The sequence below is a fragment of the Pongo pygmaeus genome, chromosome 1 (assembly GCF_028885625.2).
Source record: "Pongo pygmaeus isolate AG05252 chromosome 1, NHGRI_mPonPyg2-v2.0_pri, whole genome shotgun sequence".
NCBI classification, from domain to species: domain Eukaryota; kingdom Metazoa; phylum Chordata; class Mammalia; order Primates; family Hominidae; genus Pongo; species Pongo pygmaeus.
This window is the reverse complement of record NC_072373.2, coordinates 164667474-164690167: the sequence shown is the minus strand read 5'-3', so window position 1 is coordinate 164690167 and position 22694 is coordinate 164667474. Positions and strand designations below refer to the sequence as shown.

At 37.2% G+C, this 22694-nt stretch overlaps 1 protein-coding gene across 5 annotated transcripts in view; it reads left to right on the top strand.

Annotated features, from left to right (window-relative positions):
* The window catches only part of LEPR (leptin receptor), a 119813-nt gene that overhangs the window by 81767 nt on the left and 15352 nt on the right, over positions 1-22694 (top strand). For all 5 annotated transcript variants that reach the window (XM_063654540.1, XM_054485565.2, XM_063654557.1 and 2 more), the window contains 8 exons: positions 294-493; positions 3115-3263; positions 4304-4463; positions 4571-4653; positions 16177-16393; positions 18135-18317; positions 20094-20189; positions 21519-21624. In XM_063654540.1, the coding sequence (XP_063510610.1) occupies positions 294-493; positions 3115-3263; positions 4304-4463; positions 4571-4653; positions 16177-16393; positions 18135-18317; positions 20094-20189; positions 21519-21624 (1194 nt within the window). The remainder of the gene's footprint in view (positions 1-293; positions 494-3114; positions 3264-4303; positions 4464-4570; positions 4654-16176; positions 16394-18134; positions 18318-20093; positions 20190-21518; positions 21625-22694) is intronic.

The window sequence follows — 22694 nt, the reverse complement described above, 5'->3', positions numbered from 1 at the left end:
GCAGCATTAGATTCTTAGAGGAGCAGAACCCTATTGTGAACTGGGCTCATAATAAGGAGCATGCACTCCTTATGAGAATCTAATGCCTGGTGATCTGAAGTGGAACAGTTTAATCCTGAAATCCTGAACCATCTCCCATCCCCCATTTGTGGAAAAATTGTCGTCCATGAAGCCGGTCTCTGGTGCCAAAAAGGTTGGGGACTGCTGTTTTAAACAACAAATCGGAATTCTCAGATATCTTCTTGTTGCTTTTATTAATGTATACTAATTGACTATTTTTGTACCTTTTAAAGGAGCAGCCTTTACTGTTCTGATATTCCATCTATTCATCCCATATCTGAGCCCAAAGATTGCTATTTGCAGAGTGATGGTTTTTATGAATGCATTTTCCAGCCAATCTTCCTATTATCTGGCTACACAATGTGGATTAGGATCAATCACTCTCTAGGTTCACTTGACTCTCCACCAACATGTGTCCTTCCTGATTCTGTGGGTATGTCAAGCTGTGTTGTGTCTTCATTTGTGTTAGCAGATTTGTATGCAGATTGATGCAGATTTAATGTTATATTTTGCCATTTTCTGATCACATTAGATTTTGAAAAAAAAATTGTTCCTGTTTACAGTGGTATTGAGAAAATCAGCCTTAGGAAGTTTTACAGTTTTGAATTCATTTCAAATTATTTATAGCAGACTTTTTTTAGCAATAGGAATATTTTCTGCACACTGTTAGATGAAATACATGGGTCATTATGAATGAATTTTAGTAATGTTTTTCTAAATAAGGCATTATTTTATGTTTTTGTTCCAATGTAGTTATGAAAATATGCAATATTTGTAATCCAAAGGTTTAATTTGAATATTCTGAGGGTCTCAATAATCTGAGTACTCATAACTCAAGCCTTTAATTTGTGAGGCTATGTAGGGCACAGAAGCATTTAAAATAGCTAAATTGAAGTGGAGGAAATAGACAACAATGACATACATTATATTTTAAACATTCTTTTCAAAAAAGCTTTTGATTTCAAAGATATTAAGAGAGCCCTTGGAAAATGTGATATATTCTTTCCAGTTCATTTTGAAATCTCTGAGAAATGATTGTGCAACAGGAATGCAAAAATACCTTTTGGTGCTGTTACATATGTATAACTAAGGAAGCTTTTGTAAATATTTTCTAAATGGTTGTTTTCAATATAAGATGTCTAAAAACAGAAACAAAAATGGGATTTTCAGTGAATTTTCCCCTCAAATAAAATATTCCTCAGTAGGAAACATGTTAGAATAATGTTCCATAAAAATATTAATATATACTATTTTATTGGGAGATTATGTCAAAAATCAATATTTGAGTCATTATTTTTCAATTAATACACATTTGAATTAAAACCTATATCCAAAAAATACAGGATAAAATTGTCTTAATTATAAGATTTCTTTTTCAATGTAAAGTCCCAATGAATTCTCTCCCCACTGTTTAATTCCATTTTAAGTGATTTTTACTGCAGTGATACTTAACATCCTAGGATAGCAAGGAACCCTCCTACACTCCCCAAACACGCACAGATAATAACACACTCACTTATAAGATATGACAAATGAGGCCTAGATTCAGTAACATATGTTACTTGAATAGTCTATGGTGTTATCCTTTTCAAAACTAAAATAACTAGTTTAGGTTGGGCTTATATTGCCTACTTAGTACCAGAAAGTACTGACCAAGAGGAGGGCCATTCCAGCTGCAATCCCAGAGGCCTCTGCTGTACCAGGCATTGACCTTTTAGGTTCTGGGCCATGGGCAGGTGTGGAGGGCATCCAACCTGAGCAGTTCTGGAGGAGATATTCCTCAGGAGAGCAGCTCTTTACCAGTTGGTATGGATGTACTTAATATTTTTAACAACTGTTTTGGCATACCAACTGAATATATGTCCTCTAAATGGAATCTTCCAGTCTTAGTGAAGATAATCAAGACATGACCGTGTAAATGTAGTATGCATCATAAAGTTGATGCTTGGAGTCATAACAGAGTTAGGGCTTTAGAGATGCACTGTTAATGCTTGGACTTTCAGGCTTTTAGTTTAAAATATGCCACATTTCCATATTGCCTTTTATTGTCAGGAAGAGTGGCTCTCAAAGTTAAAAATTAAGAACTTGGGGAAAACTTATGTAGTGAATCTAAGCTAAGGTAAAGTTTTTACTTTAGCTCTGAAAGCAGCATCGTAAAAAGGTGATAGGAAAACAGGGAAGATAACCTTTTTCTTTGCATTTCTGTGATTTTTACATTACGCCTTTAAACATGACTTGTTATGTACATATACGAATCTATTTTAAAAATCACTTGCTATTCAGATCATCTTTGCCTCTATTACTGCCCATTAAAAGCCTGTTTTCTTCAGATTATAGAAAACCAAGGCTTTGCTCTGAGAGACTATCTCTGACCTTGACCTAGAAATATTTAATGATACACAGCAGCATAAGAGTTTCACACTCACACATGTGGAAATTGATGCAGTCCATGGGTTTTGTTTTTTTTTTTTGCCTTTAATTAAAGTTCAATGGAGAACAGTTTGTTATTGATATTTAGCATGTGTTCAGCATGGTATCTTTTTTTTTTTTGAGATGGAGTCTCACTCTGTCGCCCAGGCTGGAGTGCAGTGGCGCAATCTCGGCTCACTGCAAGCTTCACCTCCCAGGTTCACGCCATTCTCCTGCCTCAGCCTCCTGAGTAGTTGGGACTACAGGCGCCCGCCACCACGTGTGGCTAATTTTGTATTTTTTAGTAGAGACGGGGTTTCACCGTGTGTTAGCCAGGATCAGCATGTTATCTTTTGCTTGCAGAGCCAGTGGTTCAATTTCTAATCAGGTACTACTACTAGCTTTCAGAGTAACATGAATAATGTACTGACTTTTTTCAGTCAAGTCTATATTTGCAAAAGAGAGATAAATCCCTCTTTTAATATATCACATAAAGTAATAGGGAAACAAATGAGATAATGAGTGAGAAAGTTATGAAGAAGATATTGCTTGATGAATACAGATGTATGAAAATATAACACAATGTTTTTAGGCATTATTACTATTTAAATTACCATCACTTAATACTATTGTAAAAATTTCTAGTGAAGCCACTGCCTCCATCCAGTGTGAAAGCAGAAATTACTATAAACATTGGATTATTGAAAATATCTTGGGAAAAGCCAGTCTTTCCAGAGAATAACCTTCAATTCCAGATTCGCTATGGTTTAAGTGGAAAAGAAGTACAATGGAAGGTACCTTTTACTTAGAACTTCAGCTTTCCTCATTAAATGCTATTTTTATAATATTTAAGAGTTTAATTGCATTAGATTAATTTCATTGGCATAAAAGTACATTCTCCTGTATTCTGTAGCTGTTTTCATTAAATAGATTTATCTAAGTCTAACTTTTTTAAAGAACAAAGTTTCCTGAAATCCATCATTCCCTGAAGTGTGTTTTACAGAACATCAGTTGCATATTATGTTCCTTGGAAAAAGATTAAATGGCTAAATCAGTTTAGGAAACCCTGTATCACTGTATCTTCCTTGTGTAGTCATGGTATACATATTACATATTCAAGGTTTGGAGAGGTCCTTCATTAAAGAAAAATTTGTGACCTTATTTCATCTCATGTTCCCCAACAGTTAGAGGAACTGTTGTTTCTCTAACATCTGTTGATATCTTTTAGTACATACATGTTTAATGGAATGCATTTTGGAAGAAGCTGCTTTTCAAACAAACAGAGTCATTCCCGTAGTGGCAAGTGTGCCTATGATGGCATTCCACATCAGCTTTGTGATGGCAGCCTGCGAAGACCTAGAAATATCAGAAACCCTTATTGTATCGTTAGATCACAGTGATATCAACTAAAACAAATGTGACAGTTTAGCTGTTATTGAAGGATACTGAATATCAGCGATTTGCTACAGTAGGTCCTATCTAACCAATACGTTTAAACTCTTTTTAAATTCTTAAAACATCTTTGTGGGTAGAGGATTAGTGGACAAGGATTAGTAGGAGGGTAAGAGAGTGTTTGGGAAACAAGGTTGCAAGTAAACCAGTTCAAAAATCTTGTCATTATCAGCAAGGGAGTGACAAGATAAATAAGAAAATCCTTGACTTGAAGGAGTTTACAATCCAAGCCTAATTGTGACTATTTCTGAAGGCAGAAAACACAGAATCAGTTCTCTTAATTTTGGAATAGTGTTAAGGTTTAAAATAAAATGTACTTCAGGGCCCTTTAGATACATAAGTGTTGGTAATGATCAATCTAATGCTTTGACTTATTTTACAGATGTATGAGGTTTATGATGCAAAATCAAAATCTGTCAGTCTCCCAGTTCCAGACATGTGTGCAGTCTATGCTGTTCAGGTGCGCTGTAAGAGGCTAGATGGACTGGGATATTGGAGTAATTGGAGCAATCCAGCCTACACAGTTGTCATGGATATAAAAGGTCTGCAGAGATTTTGTAAATGTATTTTGAAGGTGCATAAGTGTGTGCTTCAAATATGGCTGAAAAATATTCCTTCAAAAACATATACACAACTTGTCATTTTGCAGTTCCTATGAGAGGACCTGAATTTTGGAGAATAATTAATGGAGATACTATGAAAAAGGAGAAAAATGTCACTTTACTTTGGAAGGTATTCCCAATTTTAATATTATCCTTAAATTGTATTTTTATACTCTTAAAAATTTACTTCATGGTCCATAATCCTGTTATTAATCTTCGGAAAGCTCAACAATCCTGTATTTTCATTTCATTTATGAGATACATTTAAAGAGAGCTAAGATGTACAGTGGCTGAAGCACTGGCATAGTGTTGGGAGACTTTCATTCTCTTCTTAGCTTCACATATTGTAGTTATGTCAGTACTATTTTGGCAAAGTTACTTAGACTCTTTGGGCCTCAGTTTTCTCATCTGTGGAAATGTAATACTGAACTAGATGATAGGCAGTGTTTCTTGGAGTCTAAAAATTGTATTCATATTTAATCCTGAACAATGTAAATGTCACCTTCCCTGCACACCCCAAGGGCATCTAACACATGACAGAGTATTCCATTTATGTGATGGCATATAAACAATGGATAGTCCCATATATGATGGCTGTTTAGCCTAGTAATTTTCAAAGCATCCTCTCCCAAATGAATTGATTTCTATTTCAAGTGAATAGTTTATTTGGTCAGTAAATGCCAAATTTAAGATTGACTTGGGAATACAACACATGAAGTCAAATAGTATTTCTTTTTTTTCTTTTATTTATTTATTTATTATTATTATACTTTAGGTTTTAGGGTACATGTGTGCAATGTGCAGGTTAGTTACATATGTATACGTGTGCCATGCTGGTGCGCTGCACCCGCTAACTCGTCATCTAGCATTAGGTATATCTCCCAATGCTGTCCCTCCCCCCTCCCCTCACCCCACAACAGTCCCCAGAGTGTGATGTTCCCCTTCCTGTGTCCATGTGTTCTCATTGTTCAGTTCCCACCTATGAGTGAGAATATATGGTGTTTGGTTTTTTGTCCTTGCGAATAGTTTACTGAGAATGATGATTTCCAATTTCATCCATGTCCCTACAAAGGACATGAACTCATCATTTTTTATGGCTGCATAGTATTCCATGGTGTATATGTGCCACATTTTCTTAATCCAGTCTATCATTGGTGGACATTTGGGTTGGTTCCAAGTCTTTGCTATTGTGAATAATGCCGCAATAAACATACGTGTGCATGTGTCTTTATAGCAGCATGATTTATAGTCCTTTGGGTATATACCCAGTAATGGGATGGCTGGGTCAAATGGTATTTCTAGTTCTAGATCCCTGAGGAATCGCCACACTGACTTCCACAAGGGTTGAACTAGTTTACAGTCCCACCAACAGTGTAAAAGTGTTCCTATTTCTCCAGATCCTCTCCAGCACCTGTTGTTTCCTGACTTTTTAATGATTGCCATTCTAACTGGTGTGAGATGGTATCTCATTGTGGTTTTGATTTGCATTTCTCTGATGGCCAGTGATGGTGAGCATTTTTTCATGTGTTTTTTGGCTGCATAAATGTCTTCTTTTGAGAAGTGTCTGTTCATTTCCTTCACCCACTTTTTGATGGGGTTGTTTGTTTTTTTCTTGTAAATTTGTTTGAGTTCATTGTAGGTTCTGGATATTAGCCCTTTGTCAGATGAGTAGGTTGCGAAAATTTTCTCCCATTTGGTAGGTTGCCTGTTCACTCTGACAGTGGTTTCTTTTGCTGTGCAGAAGCTCTTGAGTTTAATTAGATCCCATTTGTCAATTTTGGCTTTTGTTGCCATTGCTTTTGGTGTTTTAGACATGAAGTCCTTGCCCATGCCTATGTCCTGAATGGTAATGCCTAGGTTTTCTTCTAGGGTTTTTATGGTTTTAGGTCTAACGTTTAAGTCTTTAATCCATCTTGAATTGATTTTTGTATAAGGTGTAAGGAAGGGATCCAGTTTCAGCTTTCTACATATGGCTAGCCAGTTTCCCCAGCACCATTTATGAAATAGGGAATCCTTTCCCCATTGCTTGTTTTTCTCAGGTTTGTCAAAGATCAGATAGTTGTAGATATGCGGTGTTATATCTGAGGGCTCTGTTCTGTTCCATTGATCTATATCTCTTGTTTTGGTACCAGTACCATGCTGTTTTGGTTACTGTAGCCTTGTAGTATAGTTTGAAGTCAGGTAGTGTGATGCCTCCAGCTTTGTTCTTTTGGCTTAGGATTGACTTGGCGATGCAGGCTCTTTTTTGGTTCCATATGAACTTTAAAGTAGTTTTTTCCAATTCTGTGAAGAAAGTCATTGGTAGCTTGATGGGGATGGCATTGAATCTGTAAATTACCTTGGGCAGTATGGCCATTTTCACGATGTTGATTCTTCCTACCCATGAGCATGGAATGTTCTTCCATTTGTTTGTATCCTCTTTTATTTCCTTGAGCAGTGGTTTGTAGTTCTACTTGGAGAGGTCCTTCACGTCCCTTGTAAGTTGGATTCGTAGGTATTTTATTCTCTTTGAAGCAATTGTGAATGGGAGTTCACTCATGATTTGGCTCTCTGTTTGTCTGTTATTGGTGTATAAGAATGCTTGTGATTTTTGTACATTGATTTTGTATCCTGAGACTTTGCTGAAGTTGCTTATCAGCTTAAGGAGATTTTGGGCTGAGACAATGAGGTTTTCTAGATATAGAATCATGTCATCTGCAAACAGGGACAATTTGACTTCCTCTTTTCCTAATTGAATACCCTTTATTTCCTTCTCCTGCCTAATTGCCCTGGCCAGAACTTCCAATACTATGTTGAATAGGAGTGGAGAGAGAGGGCATCCCTGTCTTGTGCCAGTTTTCAAAGGGAATGCTTCCAGTTTTTGCCCATTCAGTATGATATTGGCTGTGGGTTTGTCATAGATAGCTCTTATTATTTTGAGATACATCCCATCAATACCTAATTTATTGAGAGTTTTTAGCATGAAGGGTTGTTGAATTTTGTCAAAGGCCTTTTCTGCATCTATTGAGATAATCATGTGGTTTTTGACTTTGGTTCTGTTTATATGCTGGATTACATTTATTGATTTGTGTATATTGAACCAGCCTTGCATCCCAGGGATGAAGCCAACTTGATTGTGGTGGATAAGCTTTTTGATGTGCTGCTGGATTCGGTTTGCCAGTATTTTATTGAGGATTTTTGCATCAATGTTCATCAAGGATATTGGTCTAAAATTCTCTTTTTTGGTTGTGTCTCTGCCTGGCTTCGGTATCAGGATGACGCTGGCCTCATAAAATGAGTTAGGGAGGATTCCCTCTTTTTCTATTGATTGGAATAGTTTCAGAAGGAATGGTACCAGTTCCTCCTTGTACCTCTGGTAGAATTCGGCTGTGAATCCATCTGGTCCTGGACTCTTTTTGGTTGGTAAGCTATTGATTATTGCCACAATTTCAGCTCCTGTTATTGGTTTATTCAGAGATTTAACTTCTTCTTGGTTTAGTCTTGGGAGAGTGTATGTGTTGAGGAATTTATCCATTTCTTCTAGATTTTCTAGTTTATTTGCGTAGAGGTGTTTGTAGTATTCTCTGATGGTAGTTTGTATTTCTGTGGGATTGGTGGTGATATCCCCTTTATCATTTTTTATTGCATCTATTTGATTTTCTTTTTTTCTTTATTAGTCTTGCTAGCGGTCTATCAATTTTGTTGATCCTTTCAAAAAACCAGCTCCTGGATTCATTAATTTTTTGAAGGGTTTTTTGTGTCTCTATTTCCTTCAGTTCTGCTCTGATTTTAGTTATTTCTTGCCTTCTGCTAGCTTTTGAATGTGTTGCTCTTGCTTTTCTAGTTCTTTTAATTGTGATGTTAGGGTGTCAATTTTGGATGCTTCCTGCTTTCTCTTGTGTGCATTTAGTGCTATAAATTTCCCTCTACACACTGCTTTGAATGCATCCCAGAGATTCTGGTATGTTGTGTCTTGGTTCTCGTTGGTTTCAAAGAACATCTTTATTTCTGCCTTCATTTCGTTATGTACCCAGTAGTCATTCAGGAGCAGGTTGTTCAGTTTCCATGTAGTTGAGTGGTTTTGAGTGAGATTCTTAATCCTGAGTTCTAGCTTGATTGCACCGTGATCTGAGAGATAGTCTGTTTTAATTTCTGTTCTTTTACATTTGCTGAGGAGAGCTTTACTTCCCAGTACGTGGTCAATTTTGGAATAGGTGTGGTGTGGTGGTGAAAAAAATGTATATTCTGTTGATTTGGGGTGGAGAGTTCTGTAGATGTCTATTAGGTCCGCTTGGTGCAGAGCTGAGTTCAATTCCTGGGTATCCTTGTTGACTTTCTGTCTCGTTGATCTGTCTAATGTTGACAGTGGGGTGTTAAAGTCTCCCATTATTAATGTGTGGGAGTCTAAGTCTCTTTGTAGGTCACTCAGGACTTGCTTTATGAATCTGGGTGCTCCTGTATTGGGTGCATACATATTTAGGATAGTTAGCTCTTCTTATTGAATTGATCCCTTTACCATTATGTAATGGCCTTCTTTGTCTCTTTTGATCTTTGTTGGTTTAAAGTCTGTTTTATCCGAGGCTAGGATTGCAACCCCAGCCTTTTTTTGCTTTCCATTTGCTTGGTAGATCTTCCTCCATCCTTTTATTTTGAGCCTATGCGTGTCTCTGCACGTGAGATGGGTTTCCTGAATGCAGCACACTGATGGGTCTTGACTCTTTATCCAATTTGCCAGTCTGTGTCTTTTAATTGGAGCATTTAGTCCATTTACATTTAAAGTTAATATTGTTATGTGTGAATTTGATCCTGTCATTATGATGCTAGCTGGTTATTTTGCTCGTTAGTTGATGCAGTCTCTTCCTAGTCTCGATGGTCTTTACATTTTGGCATGATTTTGCAGTGGCTGATACTGGTTGTTCCTTTCCATGTTTAGCACTTCCTTCAGGAGCTCTTTTAGGGTAGGCCTGGTGGTGAGAAAATCTCTCAGCATTTGCTTGTGTGTAAAGGATTTTATTTCTCCTTCACTTATGAAGCTTAGTTTGGCTGGATATGAAATTCTGGGTTGAAAATTCTTTTCTTTAAGAATGTTGAATATTGGCCCCCACTCTCTTCTGGCTTGTAGAGTTTCTGCCAAGAGATCCGCTGTTAGTCTGATGGGCTTCCCTTTGAGGGTAACCCGACCTTTCTCTCTGGCTGCCCTTAACATTTTTTCCATCATTTCAACTTTAGTGAATCTGACAATTATGTGTCTTGGAGTTGCTCTTCTCGAGGAGTATCTTTGTGGCGTTCTCTGTATTTCCTGAATCTGAATGTTGGCCTGCATTGCTAGATTGGGGAAGTTCTCCTGGATAATATCCTGCAGAGTGTTTTCCAACTTGGTTCCATTCTCCCCGTCACTTTCAGGTACACCAATCAGACATAGATTTGGTCTTTTCACATAGTCCCATATTTCTTGGAGGCTTTGCTCATTTCTTTTTATTCTTTTTTCTCTAAACTTCCTTTCTCGCTTCATTTCATTCATTTCATCTTCCATCGCTGATACCCTTTCTTCTATTTGATCGCATCGGCTCCTGAGGCTTCTGCATTCTTCACGTAGTTCTCGAGCCTTGGTTTTCAGCTCCATCAGCTCCTTTAAGCACTTCTCTGTATTGGTTATTCTAGTTATACATTCTTCTAAATTTTTTTCAAGGTTTTCAACTTCTTTGCCTTTGGTTTGAATATCCTCCCGTAGCTCGGAGTAATTTGATCGTCTGAAGCCTTCTTCTCTCAGCTCGTGAAAGTCATTCTCCATCCAGCTTTGTTCCGTTGCTGGTGAGGAACTGCGTTCCTTTGGAGGAGGAGAGGCGCTCTGCTTTTTAGAGTTTCCAGTTTTTCTGCTCTGTTTTTTCCCCATCTTTGTGGTTTTATCTACTTTTGGTCTTTGATGATGGTGATGTACAGATGGGTTTTTGGTGTGGATGTCCTTTCTGTTTGTTAGTTTTCCTTCTAACAGACAGGACTGTCAGCTGCAGGTCTGTTGGAGTACCCGGCCGTGTGAGGTGTCAGTCTGCCCCTGCTGGGGGGTGCCTCCCAGTTAGGCTGCTCAGGGGTCAGGGGTCAGGGACCCACTTGAGGAGGCAGTCAGCCCGTTCTCAGATCTCCAGCTGCGTGCTGGGAGAACCACTGCTCTCTTCAAAGCTGTCAGACAGGGACATTTAAGTCTGCAGAGGTTACTGCTGTCTTTTTGTTTGTCTGTGCCCTGCCCCCAGAGGTGGAGCCTACATAGGCAGGCAGGCCTCCTTGAGCTGTGGTGAGCTCCACCCAGTTCGAGCTTCCCACCTGCTTTGTTTACCTAAGCAAGCCTGGGCAATGGCGGGTGCCCCTCCCCCAGCCTCGCTGCCGCTGCCGCCTTGCAGTTTGATCTCAGACTGCTGTGCTAGCAATCAGTGAGACTCCGTGGGCGTAGGACCCTCTGAGCCAGGTGCGGGATATAATCTCCTGGTGCGCCGTTTTTTAAGCCCGTTGGAAAAGCGCAGTATTCGGATGGGAGTGACCTGATTTTCCAGGTGCCGTCTGTCACCCCTTTCTTTGTCTAGTAAAGGGAACTCCCTGACCCCTTGCGCTTCCCAAGTGAGGCAATGCCTCGCCCTTCTTGGGCTCGCGCATGGTGCGTGCACCCACTGACCTGCGCCCACTGTCTGGCACTCCCTAGTGAGATGAACCCGGTACCTCAGATGGAAATGCAGAAATCACCCGTCTTCTGCATCACTCACACTGGGAGCTGTAGACGGGAGCTGTTCCTATTCGGCCATCTTGGCTTCTCCTCAAATAGTATTTCTGTCACTCCAAATGTGAATTGTAAGGTTAATACCCAAGGTTGAATGAGCACATGTTTGAAAATAGTTTCCTGATGTAAGACCAAAGCCTCTGTAAAAGTTGTGGTATATAAGAATTTATGTTCATTTGGTTTCTAAATCCGTTTACTCTATAATTTCATTTGGTGAATAATCAATGCAATTTCTAAACTCTTCCATTTCAATATTTCTTAAAATAATTTTTTATTCTTTCATTTCATTTCTTTTATTATTGCTCCCTTTAAAAAATTTAGTTTCTTTTGTTATTGCTCTCTTTTCTTTTTCTAGCAAACAATTCCTTCAACACATTTTAATATTTCCAACTTAAAGTTAGCATTAGAACTGACAGACATTTATGAGCCATTTATTGGATTCTGAACACTTCATACATATCTCCACCTCCCGGGGAATTCAGGACCTGTATTCTGAGAGATTGAGTGGGCGGTTGAACCCACCGCGGAAGGGGGCACTGCTGAATAAGAAACAACAGTCTTGCTCAACAGATTATTTTCTCATATTTTTGGTTTTATCTCCATGGGCACTGTTCCAGATACCTGCAAACTTCTACAGTGAGGGACAGGCAGTGATGTTCCTATGTTTGTGGTAGGGCCAGCTATGAGCAGAATTTAAGTAGCTTTTCTTTTTCTTTGATTTGTCCTCTCAGAGCTGTAGTCAACAGCCCTTTGGCCTAGGCTACAGCTACCCTCTCCCATTGCAACATACTCTAGAACAAAACAGTTGTCTTTCTCCAGACAGTTCTTATGTTTTCCTCATATCATGGATTCCACATTTCCTCAGCAATGCTGCCAGTGGAAGTTTCTGTAATGATGAAAATGGTTTATATCTGCATTGTCCAATATGGTAGCAACTAGCCACAGGTGGTTATTAAGCACTTGAAATGTGCCTAGTGTGACTCAGCAACTGAATTTTAAATTGTGTTTAATTTTGATTAATTTAAATTTAAATGGCTGCAAGTGGCCAGTGGCTGTCTTTTTGGACAACAAAGCTCTATGGGTTCTTTAGGGATGATTTGTGGGAGGGAGACAGGACCCTTGCTAATCTACCATCTTTGCAGAAACTTGAATGCCTTTTATTAGTCAAATTGCCTTTCATTAATTTTGTTTTGTGCTGTTTTGTTGTGGTTTCCTAAACTGAGACAATAGTTCAATGATTACGGTTCTCCAAGCCTATGCCTCTTAAACTGGGATAAGATTTGCTTAAGGAGTAAGCCACAAGGCCGCAGGATAAGTATGGCACTTTTAAAAAAACATCATTTCTCTGGCATTTTAAAAATAATAAACTTTATGTTAAGGCAGTTTTAGAGTTACAAAAAGACGGCAAAGATAGTACAGAGAATTCCTATGTATTCCCACACCAAGTTTTCTCTAGTATTAACATCTTAGGCTAGTGTGATACATTTGTTACAATTAATTAAACAATATTGATATGTCATCATTAACTCATCTGTAATTTATTTCAAATCCAAATTTCCTTAGCTTTTACCAAATGTTCTTTTGCTGGTTCAGGATTCCATCCAGGATAGCAGATTTCATTTAGTAGTCATACCTCCTTATGCTTCTCTTGGTTTTAAAAGTTTCCTAGATCTTCTTTGTTTTTATGAACTTGACACAATTGAGAAGTACTGGTTGGGTATTTTGTAGAATCTCCATCAAATGGGTTTTGTCTAATGTTTTCTCATGATTAGTTTAGGGTTATGGGTTTGGGGGAGGAAGATCACAGATGTAAAATGCCATTCCATCACATCATTAAGGATACATTCTACCGATGTGACTTACCATAGTTGATGTTAACCTTGCTCGTCTGGCTGAGGTAGTGTTGTCCGGCTTCCCACTGGAAAGTTACTTTTTTCTCCCTTCCCCATTTTAGTTTTAAAAATGAAGTCCCCATGCTTAAGGAGTAGGAGTCATGTTCCACCTACTTGAAGGTAGAGGACCTACATATATTATTTAGTGTTCTTCTGCATGGGAGATTTGTCTGTTCTCCCACATTAATTATTTTATTTATTCAATCATTTATTTATATTAGTATGGACAATGAACACTTATTTTAGACTTGGTTCGTAATCCAATACTACTTTATTTTGTTGCTGAAAATATTCCTGCTTCAGTCATTGGGAGCTCTTTTAATTGACTCATGTTCCTTTGACACGCCCCCGTCATTGTGGGGTTTTTTATTTTAATTTTTGAGTACTGGTAAGTTTGACTTTATTAAAATTAAAAACTTCTGATCTGGGAAAGACTGTCAAGAGGATGAAAAGTTAAGGCACAGACTGGGTGAAAATATTTGCAAAAACGCACATCTGATAAAGGACTTATAACCAAATTACACAAAGAAATCTTTAAGATTCAACAGGAGAACAACCCAATTAAAATGAAAAAAAAAAAAAAAACACCGAGTATCTGAACAAAAACCTAGGCAAAGTAGATATACAGATGACAAATATGAATATTAAAAGATGTTCATCATCATTCGTCACTAAGGAGTTGCAAATTAAAACAAGATACCACTCCACACCTATTAGAATGGCTAAAATCCAAAAAAAAAAACCTGACAATACAAATTGCTGGTGAGGGTGCAGGGCAGCAAGAACTTTTATTCATTGCTGGTGGAAATGCAAAATGGTACAGCCACTTTGGAAACCAGTTTGGTAATTTCTTACAAATTTAAACATAGCCTTACCAACCATATGATGCAATATTGCATCCCAGGTATTTACTCAGCTGATTTGAAAACTTAAGTCTACATAGAAACTTGCACATGAATGTTTAAGCAGCTTTAGTTATATTCACCCCAAACTAGAGGCAACTAAGATATCCTTCAAAAATGAAACTATTCTGTATACTTCTGAAATGGTGGGTATATAGCACTATGCATTTGCCAAAACTCCTCTAACTTCATAGCACAAAGAGTGAATCTTAATGCATGTAGATTAGAAAGAAAATCATTTAGGAGGTTGAAGGATCCCAGGATTGACTGTAAACTGTGACAAAGGAATCTACCTGTATTACAAGTGTATGAAGCAACTTCACTGAAGGTGGTGGGAGAAAAGGCCACTTTGGAACTTGAGTGGAGTTGTTGGAAATGTGTGGAGTCTTAAGACTAAAGGCAAAAGAAACTGTACATAAGCACTGTACTCTAGCTGATACAGTTCTCACAGGGCTATGGGCTAACAATTATGGTACTGGTCTACATGTACACTGGAAGGGAACAAGCAAGTAAATGGATGGTGGATGGTGGGCCCCAGATTCCTCACTGTTGGATTGGGAGGTTACACACAAGCGTAGGATGATCCATGTGGCACTGAATTAGAGTTGGGGATATAGGTATTAACTTACATCTAGCTTAGTATAGATAGATTCTGGTTTAGGATACATGTACATTTTCTGGATTTGTAAGGTAAGAGGGCCTAAAAGTAATGACATCCAGTAGTAAGGCATGTGCCCAGACTTGTTTCTAATTACCATCGTTCAATAATAGAAACAAGGACTATTGGGAGAAATGGCTAATTTTAGGATTGGGGCAGAAAATATACGAGATTAGCCTGGAGGATCTTGTAGTACCAGAAAGTAAGGAAGTTTAACATTCTCTTACTTGACGGTTACCAAAAAAGTATTCATTAAAACTGACATGTTTTTTTCAAATAAAATGCAAAATTTGCATGACTTTGAGACATTTCTTTCTTGCAGTGGCTGCTAAAATCTTACTTCCAACCTATCCAGATGATTCCAAGTTTTGCAGGGATACATGTATATGTGTTTATTTTTCTCTGCCAATTCTAACTTAGAGGCATCTCACTGGCAAGAAATTGAGATGTACTGTTCTAGTCTATGATGTACAATAACAAAGTACACTGTACAATGATCACGTAATACAGTCCTTGAGCTTTCATGTGGGAGAACATTGTTGTAATGGTATTATAATATATGAGAATGTTTTAGTGAATCTAATACTTAAATCTTTTGGACCAATGGAGATATATATTTATATTCATACATACACGCATATAAATATGTAAAAATAAGTATATATTCTCTGTCTTTATAAGGGATTGCCTTCTCTGTCTTTATAAGGGATTGCCAGCATTTAATCTTACCTGCCATAGGTGAAGTTGATTGGGGAAATGGGGTACATTGTTAACCTCTGTGGAATATAAGAATAGAATTGAACTAAATACTTATTTTACATTGGAATCTTTAATGACCTGATATTATTATTTTTAATTATATGACAGAAATTCTGGGGTGCCATAGACACTGTTTTGATAGCCTCTGTTACTCGTTAACCTTTGCAGACATTCTTACATTCTAGATAATCTTCCAAGAGTATCAGAGGAAAGGAAAATGAATGACAAATCTTACTATGATCAATATATGATGAATAACACCTTCACAGCTCTTGTTGTTGCTTTTCATTATCTGAGGGTTATTCCTTGTTTGCTTTTTAGATGAGGAAACTCTCTACTCCTTATCAGTCTTTCATTTCTCTAAAATTAGAGTGAAACTTCCTGGTAGAAAAGTGTCTTGATCATATCCCTACTTTATTATCTTCAAGTGATTTGTTCTCTGGGACTTAATTTAAAAACCTCAAAAAGGGGAAAATAAGTTTGCTATGCTCCATAACGATCCAGACACCTTCATGGAGACTGTGGCAGAGGCAAACTCTATCCCACCCATCTCCCCAGCCTCTCAGCTTTGTAATAGTACCTGCCCTGATCTGGCCCCTGCCTCCTAATAAGAAATGTAGAATGAGAGTTATGTGAGCTCAGTTAGTATAAAAAGCACTGCAGCCCTTAGACTAATCAATTTCTATATTTACTACAGCCTCTGATGAAAAATGACTCATTGTGCAGTGTTCAGAGATATGTGATAAACCATCATACTTCCTGCAATGGAACATGGTCAGAAGATGTGGGAAATCACACGAAATTCACTTTCCCGTGGACAGAGCAAGCACATACTGTTACGGTTCTGGCCATCAATTCAATTGGTGCTTCTGTTGCAAATTTTAATTTAACCTTTTCATGGCCTATGAGCAAAGGTAAGAAGAGGTACAGAGTAGTAATCCATTGCCTCTTTTAGTATTTAACTTTTGCAAACTCTCCTATTTTAAATTATCTTTCAAGCAGCCTGCAATTCTCTGCATCTGAAAGTCTCTCTTTCACCTTTCATCTCTTCTTTGTCTGGAAAAATAACAAAGTACATTGTACAATGATCACGTAATACAGTCCTTGAGCTTTAATGTGGGAGAACATTGTTGTAATGGTATTATAATATATGAGAATGTTTTAGTGAATCTAATACTTAAATCTTTTGGACCAATGGAGATCTTTAGGTCAGTAGTTCTCTCTCCCTATGTACATATACATGTATATATTTATATTCATACATACACACATATAAATATGTAAAAATAAGTGTATATCATATTAAATATATATTTAACACTATGTAAAATAGTAATAGCATGACATGTTGTATGGATGCAGGTTAATTGCTGAGACTTAAGATTACTATGGATTTCACTGAATGTGAGTAGCAAACCTTCTTGCATTAATTTTGATATATCTGATTAATTGGAGAATTGAGACCCACTTTCAATAGGAGTTTCTAGTCTAGATTACATATTCAAAGTGTAAATTTTTAATGGAAAATACAAGTTTTCTGTGTCTCTACCAATCTATAAAGGCCTTTCCAACTGTTACCTCCTTTATGAAATCTTTGCTTATTGCTTTAATTGAATATGCCCTATCTCTTCTTTAAATCTCAGAGTGCTTCCTGTCTTTCTTTTTTTATGTCCTGTTTACATTATGATTGCCTTTGTATTTATAGTGTTAAGCATCGAGTTCCATAGCACCCAGCTCAATGTTTTATGCTTAACATTTTCTAAGTATATATATTCTAGAAATATCTGTAGAATGCTTCAGTGGGGTAGGTAGTGGGTGTTGTAATGTGAGAAAAACTATAATGGTTGGAGTGTCCAGAGCCTAATAGGTAAGACAGGTATTAATGAAATAATCATACAAGTGAATGTCTATTTGCAAACTGAGAGATAAGGGCCTGCAGGAAAGGAATATAATTTTATGAAAGGAAAGAAAAAAAGGAACCTTACCTGTCATTGAGATTCAGAGAAGCCACCTTGAGGAAGTGGTACTGAATTGAAATCTGAAATGTGAGTAGGAATTAAACTTCCCCAAAAGATGTAGGGGAGGGCAGGAAAAGCATTGGCTCCTAACAAGAGCAACCAGATCAAAAGTCTATGGCACAGGATAGAAAATGAAGAAAGACCAGGGTGGCTTTGGTGTGGGAAATCATGGAAGGCAGAGAGGTGTGTTGAGACTTGGCCCTCAGGGCATTGTAGGCATGATAGGAATTTTACCCTCAAATGTAGAAATCCGCTGGAGGCTTTTAAGTGGGATGCTGTGCAGATGGTGTTAAAATGAACAGATTTGTGCTTTTAGAGTATCACTCCATCAGTGGGAGAGGATTGTTAATAGGCTTGTGCAGTATTCCATATGAGAATGCCTTTTTGAATATATCAAAAAATTGCTTTTTAAGGTTTTAGGGAGTATCATGTTTCTCTTCAATGTCATCTATTCCCATATCTCTGTGTTTAAATGACTCTCATGATGCAAAAGTAATTGTCATGTATTATATTTATTTGTGTAAATTGTCTGTCTTCTCTTCCTTATCCCCTTTAGTAGGTTATAAGTTCCTCAAGAGTATTAGTAGATTTTTATTAATTTTTAATTTAAAAATTAATTTCCTTCTTTTCCCCTCAGTAAATATCGTGCAGTCACTCAGTGCTTATCCTTTAAACAGCAGTTGTGTGATTCTTTCCTGGATAGTATCACCCAGTGATTACAAGCTAATGTATTTTATTATTGAGTGGAAAAATCTTAATGAAGATGGTGAAATAAAATGGCTTAGAATCTCTTCATCTGTTAAGAAGTATTATATCCATGGTAAGTTTACTATACTTTAGTAAGTTGCTCTCACAGATTAATATGACACTACAAATTATTCATTCTATTAATATAGCCAGTTAATGAAAACTTCAAAAATATAGAGGATACTACCATCCTAATACATATAATCCTACAACCTTTATCAAAACATTTAATTCTCTTCCTCTTTTCTTCTCTTTTCTTTTCTTTTCGCCAGGGTCTCTCTGTGTTGCCCAGGCTGGAGTGCAGTGGAGCAAACATGGCTCACTGCAGCCTCAACCGTCTGGGCTCAAGCTATCTTTCCACCTCAGCTTCCTGAGTAGCTGAGACTATAGACACACACCATCACACCCAGCTAATTAAAAAAAATTTTTTTTTGGTAGAGACAAGGTCTCACTGTGTTGCTCAGGCTGGTCTTGAACTCCTAAGCTCAAGTGATCCTCCTGCCTTGGCCTCCCAAAGTGTTGGGATTACAGGCATGGGCCACCACACCCAGCCTAATTCTGTTTCCTTTGACATTTTCTCATTTTAACATTTTATACAGGGGATATCATATGATATCATATCATATCGTATCATTATCATATCATATCAATTTTCTCCTCATTTCTTTCTACCATTATTTTTAATGATATAGCATTTTATTCCAAAGTCTACTTAAACTGTTTGAGATTATTTATGTTGCTTCCAGCTTTATCTTTTCTTAAATCATTTTTTAACAGCTTCTGATATCTTCTGCCAAATTGTTTCCTCAAACTGTGTACCAACTTATAATGCCACTAACAATGAGTGGGAATGCTAGCCTGAAGGTCTGAGGAGCTAGGACTGGGTGACCTAGACCAGGGTATTCTCCCAAAGTTAGACCAGTTATCCCAGGAGGTGAGTCAAGCACAAAGTATAAAGACACAAGACAGCATTACTAAGTCTGAGTAAGGATTGAGGAAAGTTAACTAGGGAAGCTAAGGATTGCTATGATCTTATTATATAATATCATTCTAAGGACTCGTACCATTATTTTATTCCAGGGACCTAGAATTTAGCATCAGGGTAGATTTATTTACAAATTGTTGAACTGAATTTAGTTCATCACCGCTGCTGCCCAGGTAGTTACTCTCTGTGCTTTTCTTTAAACCATGAGGATATAAAATTTAGGCTTCACAGAGATCTCTCTTCTTCTGGATATATTCTTCTAGAAGAATATTCATATATTATTAGCATTTGTGAAAATCACGGATGGATCCATCTGGAGCTTTGCTATAGGGTTGGTCATTTTCCATGGATCGAAATCCCAGATCTTGCAAGGGGTCTTATGGTCTCCACCACCATTTTGTTTGCATAGGATTTCACAAGACTTTAGTCTCCCAGCTACCTTGAATGGAATGGGGAAGCTAAGTAAGCTGAATTCCTGTTAAAAAAAGGAGTATTGCCCACTTTGGGGGTAAGGGAGAGGTAGTAGAACATATTGCTCTGGAAAAGGAAATGAAGGAAAGAAAAAGCTTGTACACCCTACACTTAAACAAATTGGCTTTCACTGGAACATGCCTTTGAAAAATTGCAATCTTCTGTCTCTGGCTAAGATTTTTAGAAAAATATTTGGAAAACTATTGTCATTACTAGATAATTAGAAGTGCTTAAGTTTGTTTTGAAACTCCATTGATAATTTAATCCATAAATAATAAGTAATTTCTATGTTTGGAAATATAGGATAGTCACTTTAATTCTTTTTAAAATGTATGTTCCACTCATTACTATTAATTATGTATAAATGAGCCTTTTACATATTTTTCTCCTCAGATCATTTTATCCCCATTGAGAAGTACCAGTTCAGTCTTTACCCAATATTTATGGAAGGAGTGGGAAAACCAAAGATAATTAATAGTTTCACTCAAGGTAAAAATTATAATTTTGGTTTCCTTTTACACCAATGTGTGTGCCTAATTTGTTTGCAGTACTATTGCCATCTGATTATTCTTTTTCTGATAGAATCATGGAAGAGTCCAGAGTCTTCTGTAGATTTTTCATGGTGAGGTTCCACAGGAAATATTTTTTTCCTCTAAAAATAAAACTGGAGCTATAGAAATAGAGTCACTGGGCCTGTTATACTTCTGATTCATCTTACTGTACTTGGAATACCAATATTTTGATTTTGTTATTACTTTTTAAATTGTCTTCAAATCTAAGCAACCTAGCAATGATATTTCAAGAGATAAACATTTCATCTGTTGTTAGAATAAAAATCATTAAAAAAATTCATACATGTATTATCCAACAGATATTAATTGAGCATTGTTCTAAGCACTGGGGATTGAATAGTGAACATAAGTTTCTGCCCTTATGGATCTTAAATACCAGTGCTCTAATTGAGAGTGATGGGCAATGAATAATTATATAATGTCAGATACAAATAAGTGCTATGAAGGAAAACAAAAGCAAGATAAAGGGATGGCATTAAATGTGGCATTTTAGTTGATAGCCAGAAATGGTCTTTCTATGGAGGTGGATGATATTCGAGTAAAACCTTGCAATTACAGTAAGACACTACTTGATATTGTCAGTAGATTCTTGGAAACTGCAACTTTATGCAACATGACCTACAGGAGGTCCTTGAATAACATCATTTTGTTCAAGGTAGTTTCATTATAATGTTGATGAGAAAAAAAAGGTTTTGTTATACATTGCCATTTCACTTAACATTGCAGTTTCCAAGAGCCTATCAATGATGTTCAGTGAAGACATAACTGTACAAATAGCAAAAGCATTCCAGGCAAAGGGACAGTGTGTGAAAAGCCCCTAAAGGGTGGGGATGCTTGGTGGTTCAAGAAACGGCAAGGAAATCAGTGTGTGTGGAGTGAACAAGATAGAGATTGGCAGATGTGGAAGATTGGGTCCTCCAAGAGTAGATACTGAGACAGTCATCATAACAACTCTGACACTTTGACCCATTATAATGTAAAAATGATCAGGTAGAGAGGAATGGCAAATAAATAAATTTGAAAAAATATTTTGCTAATTTACAGTAGATATGATGCTGAACAAAATAATAAGTATTTTATTAATGTGATCACAACATATTTTTATCTTCATTTTTTATTTTTATATTTTTGAAGGTAATAAGAGATTTGTGATGAATTCAGAAAATGTCTACTGTAATTTTTGATACAGAAAGAAATTAATATTTCCTCAAGTTTCTGAGTTGTGTAAATTGTATTTCTTTTTCAGATGATATTGAAAAACACCAGAATGATGCAGGTTTATATGTAATTGTGCCAGTAATTATTTCCTCTTCCATCTTATTGCTTGGAACATTATTAATATCACACCAAAGGTATTGTACTTGAGATTAAGAATCTTTACGGCAAAAGTCCTTACGCATATTCAAACCCTGATTTAAAACCTTCTAAATTAGGAATATTGAAGTCTTCTAAATGCTTTTATATGTAGTCTGTATACAATTAAGATGGCATAAAAAGGAAAGGCCTGTTGTCAGGAAATGGCATTCCATTTTGCTAGGACGGTAAGAGTTAAAGAATGAGGAAAGAAACACGAAACATAGCTTAACAGTTAAAGACAGGTTTTCTTTAGATAAAACCTGAGGGGCTTCTGGCCAATTTTGTTCAGGAGCCCTTTCTCTTACAGACTAAGAGTATGTATTGGTTTTAGGGTGAGGGGGCTTGTCACAAGCTTGGAATGTTTATGTGTGAGGGAGAAGTTTATGGCGGGGTTGGAATGTCTCTGGGAGGAGGGGAGGTTATCTTGGGGCTGACATCTTTCCAGCTGGGGGGCGGTTATCTTGGGGCTGGCATGTCTCTGGTCAGGGAGGATGTAATGTTTCTGGTTGGAGATGTTATTTGTGGTTTATGGTAATGCTGACCTTAGCCATTAGGCTGATGCCCTTTGGATTTAGGTGGTTTTTGATTAAGGTGAATTTTAATATGAGGTGCTTGTCCATGATGGTGATGCTCCTGCTCTGTCAAGGACAACATAACTTCAAGGAAGAATTTAGTTTTTTTAAAAAAATGTACGTACATTCAGGAAACAACAAGCTTATAACAGGAAATAAGCAGTATGTTCTTGGAGGTGGCAAAAATGGCTTTAAGAGTTCTGCAGTTTGGGTTAAGGACGTTTTGTGGTGAAGTGGGTGGTAAAAGTAGCCTTTTAGTGGTGACCTGGAGCAGTCAGTTCATTTATGATCAGCAGGCACTCTGCTTTTTAGAGATCAGCACTGTGTGGCTCCAGTCTGCTTGGCTTGTCAGGCAAATGGCTGAGTTCCATGGATGGTGTCATGGGTGCCATGATACTCTCTGTGCTGAGAAGTCCAGCGTGGTTATTTTACACATGCCAAATCTCTGTAGAAACCATTGCCTTCAGGCAAAAAAGAGAGAGAGGGGATTTTAG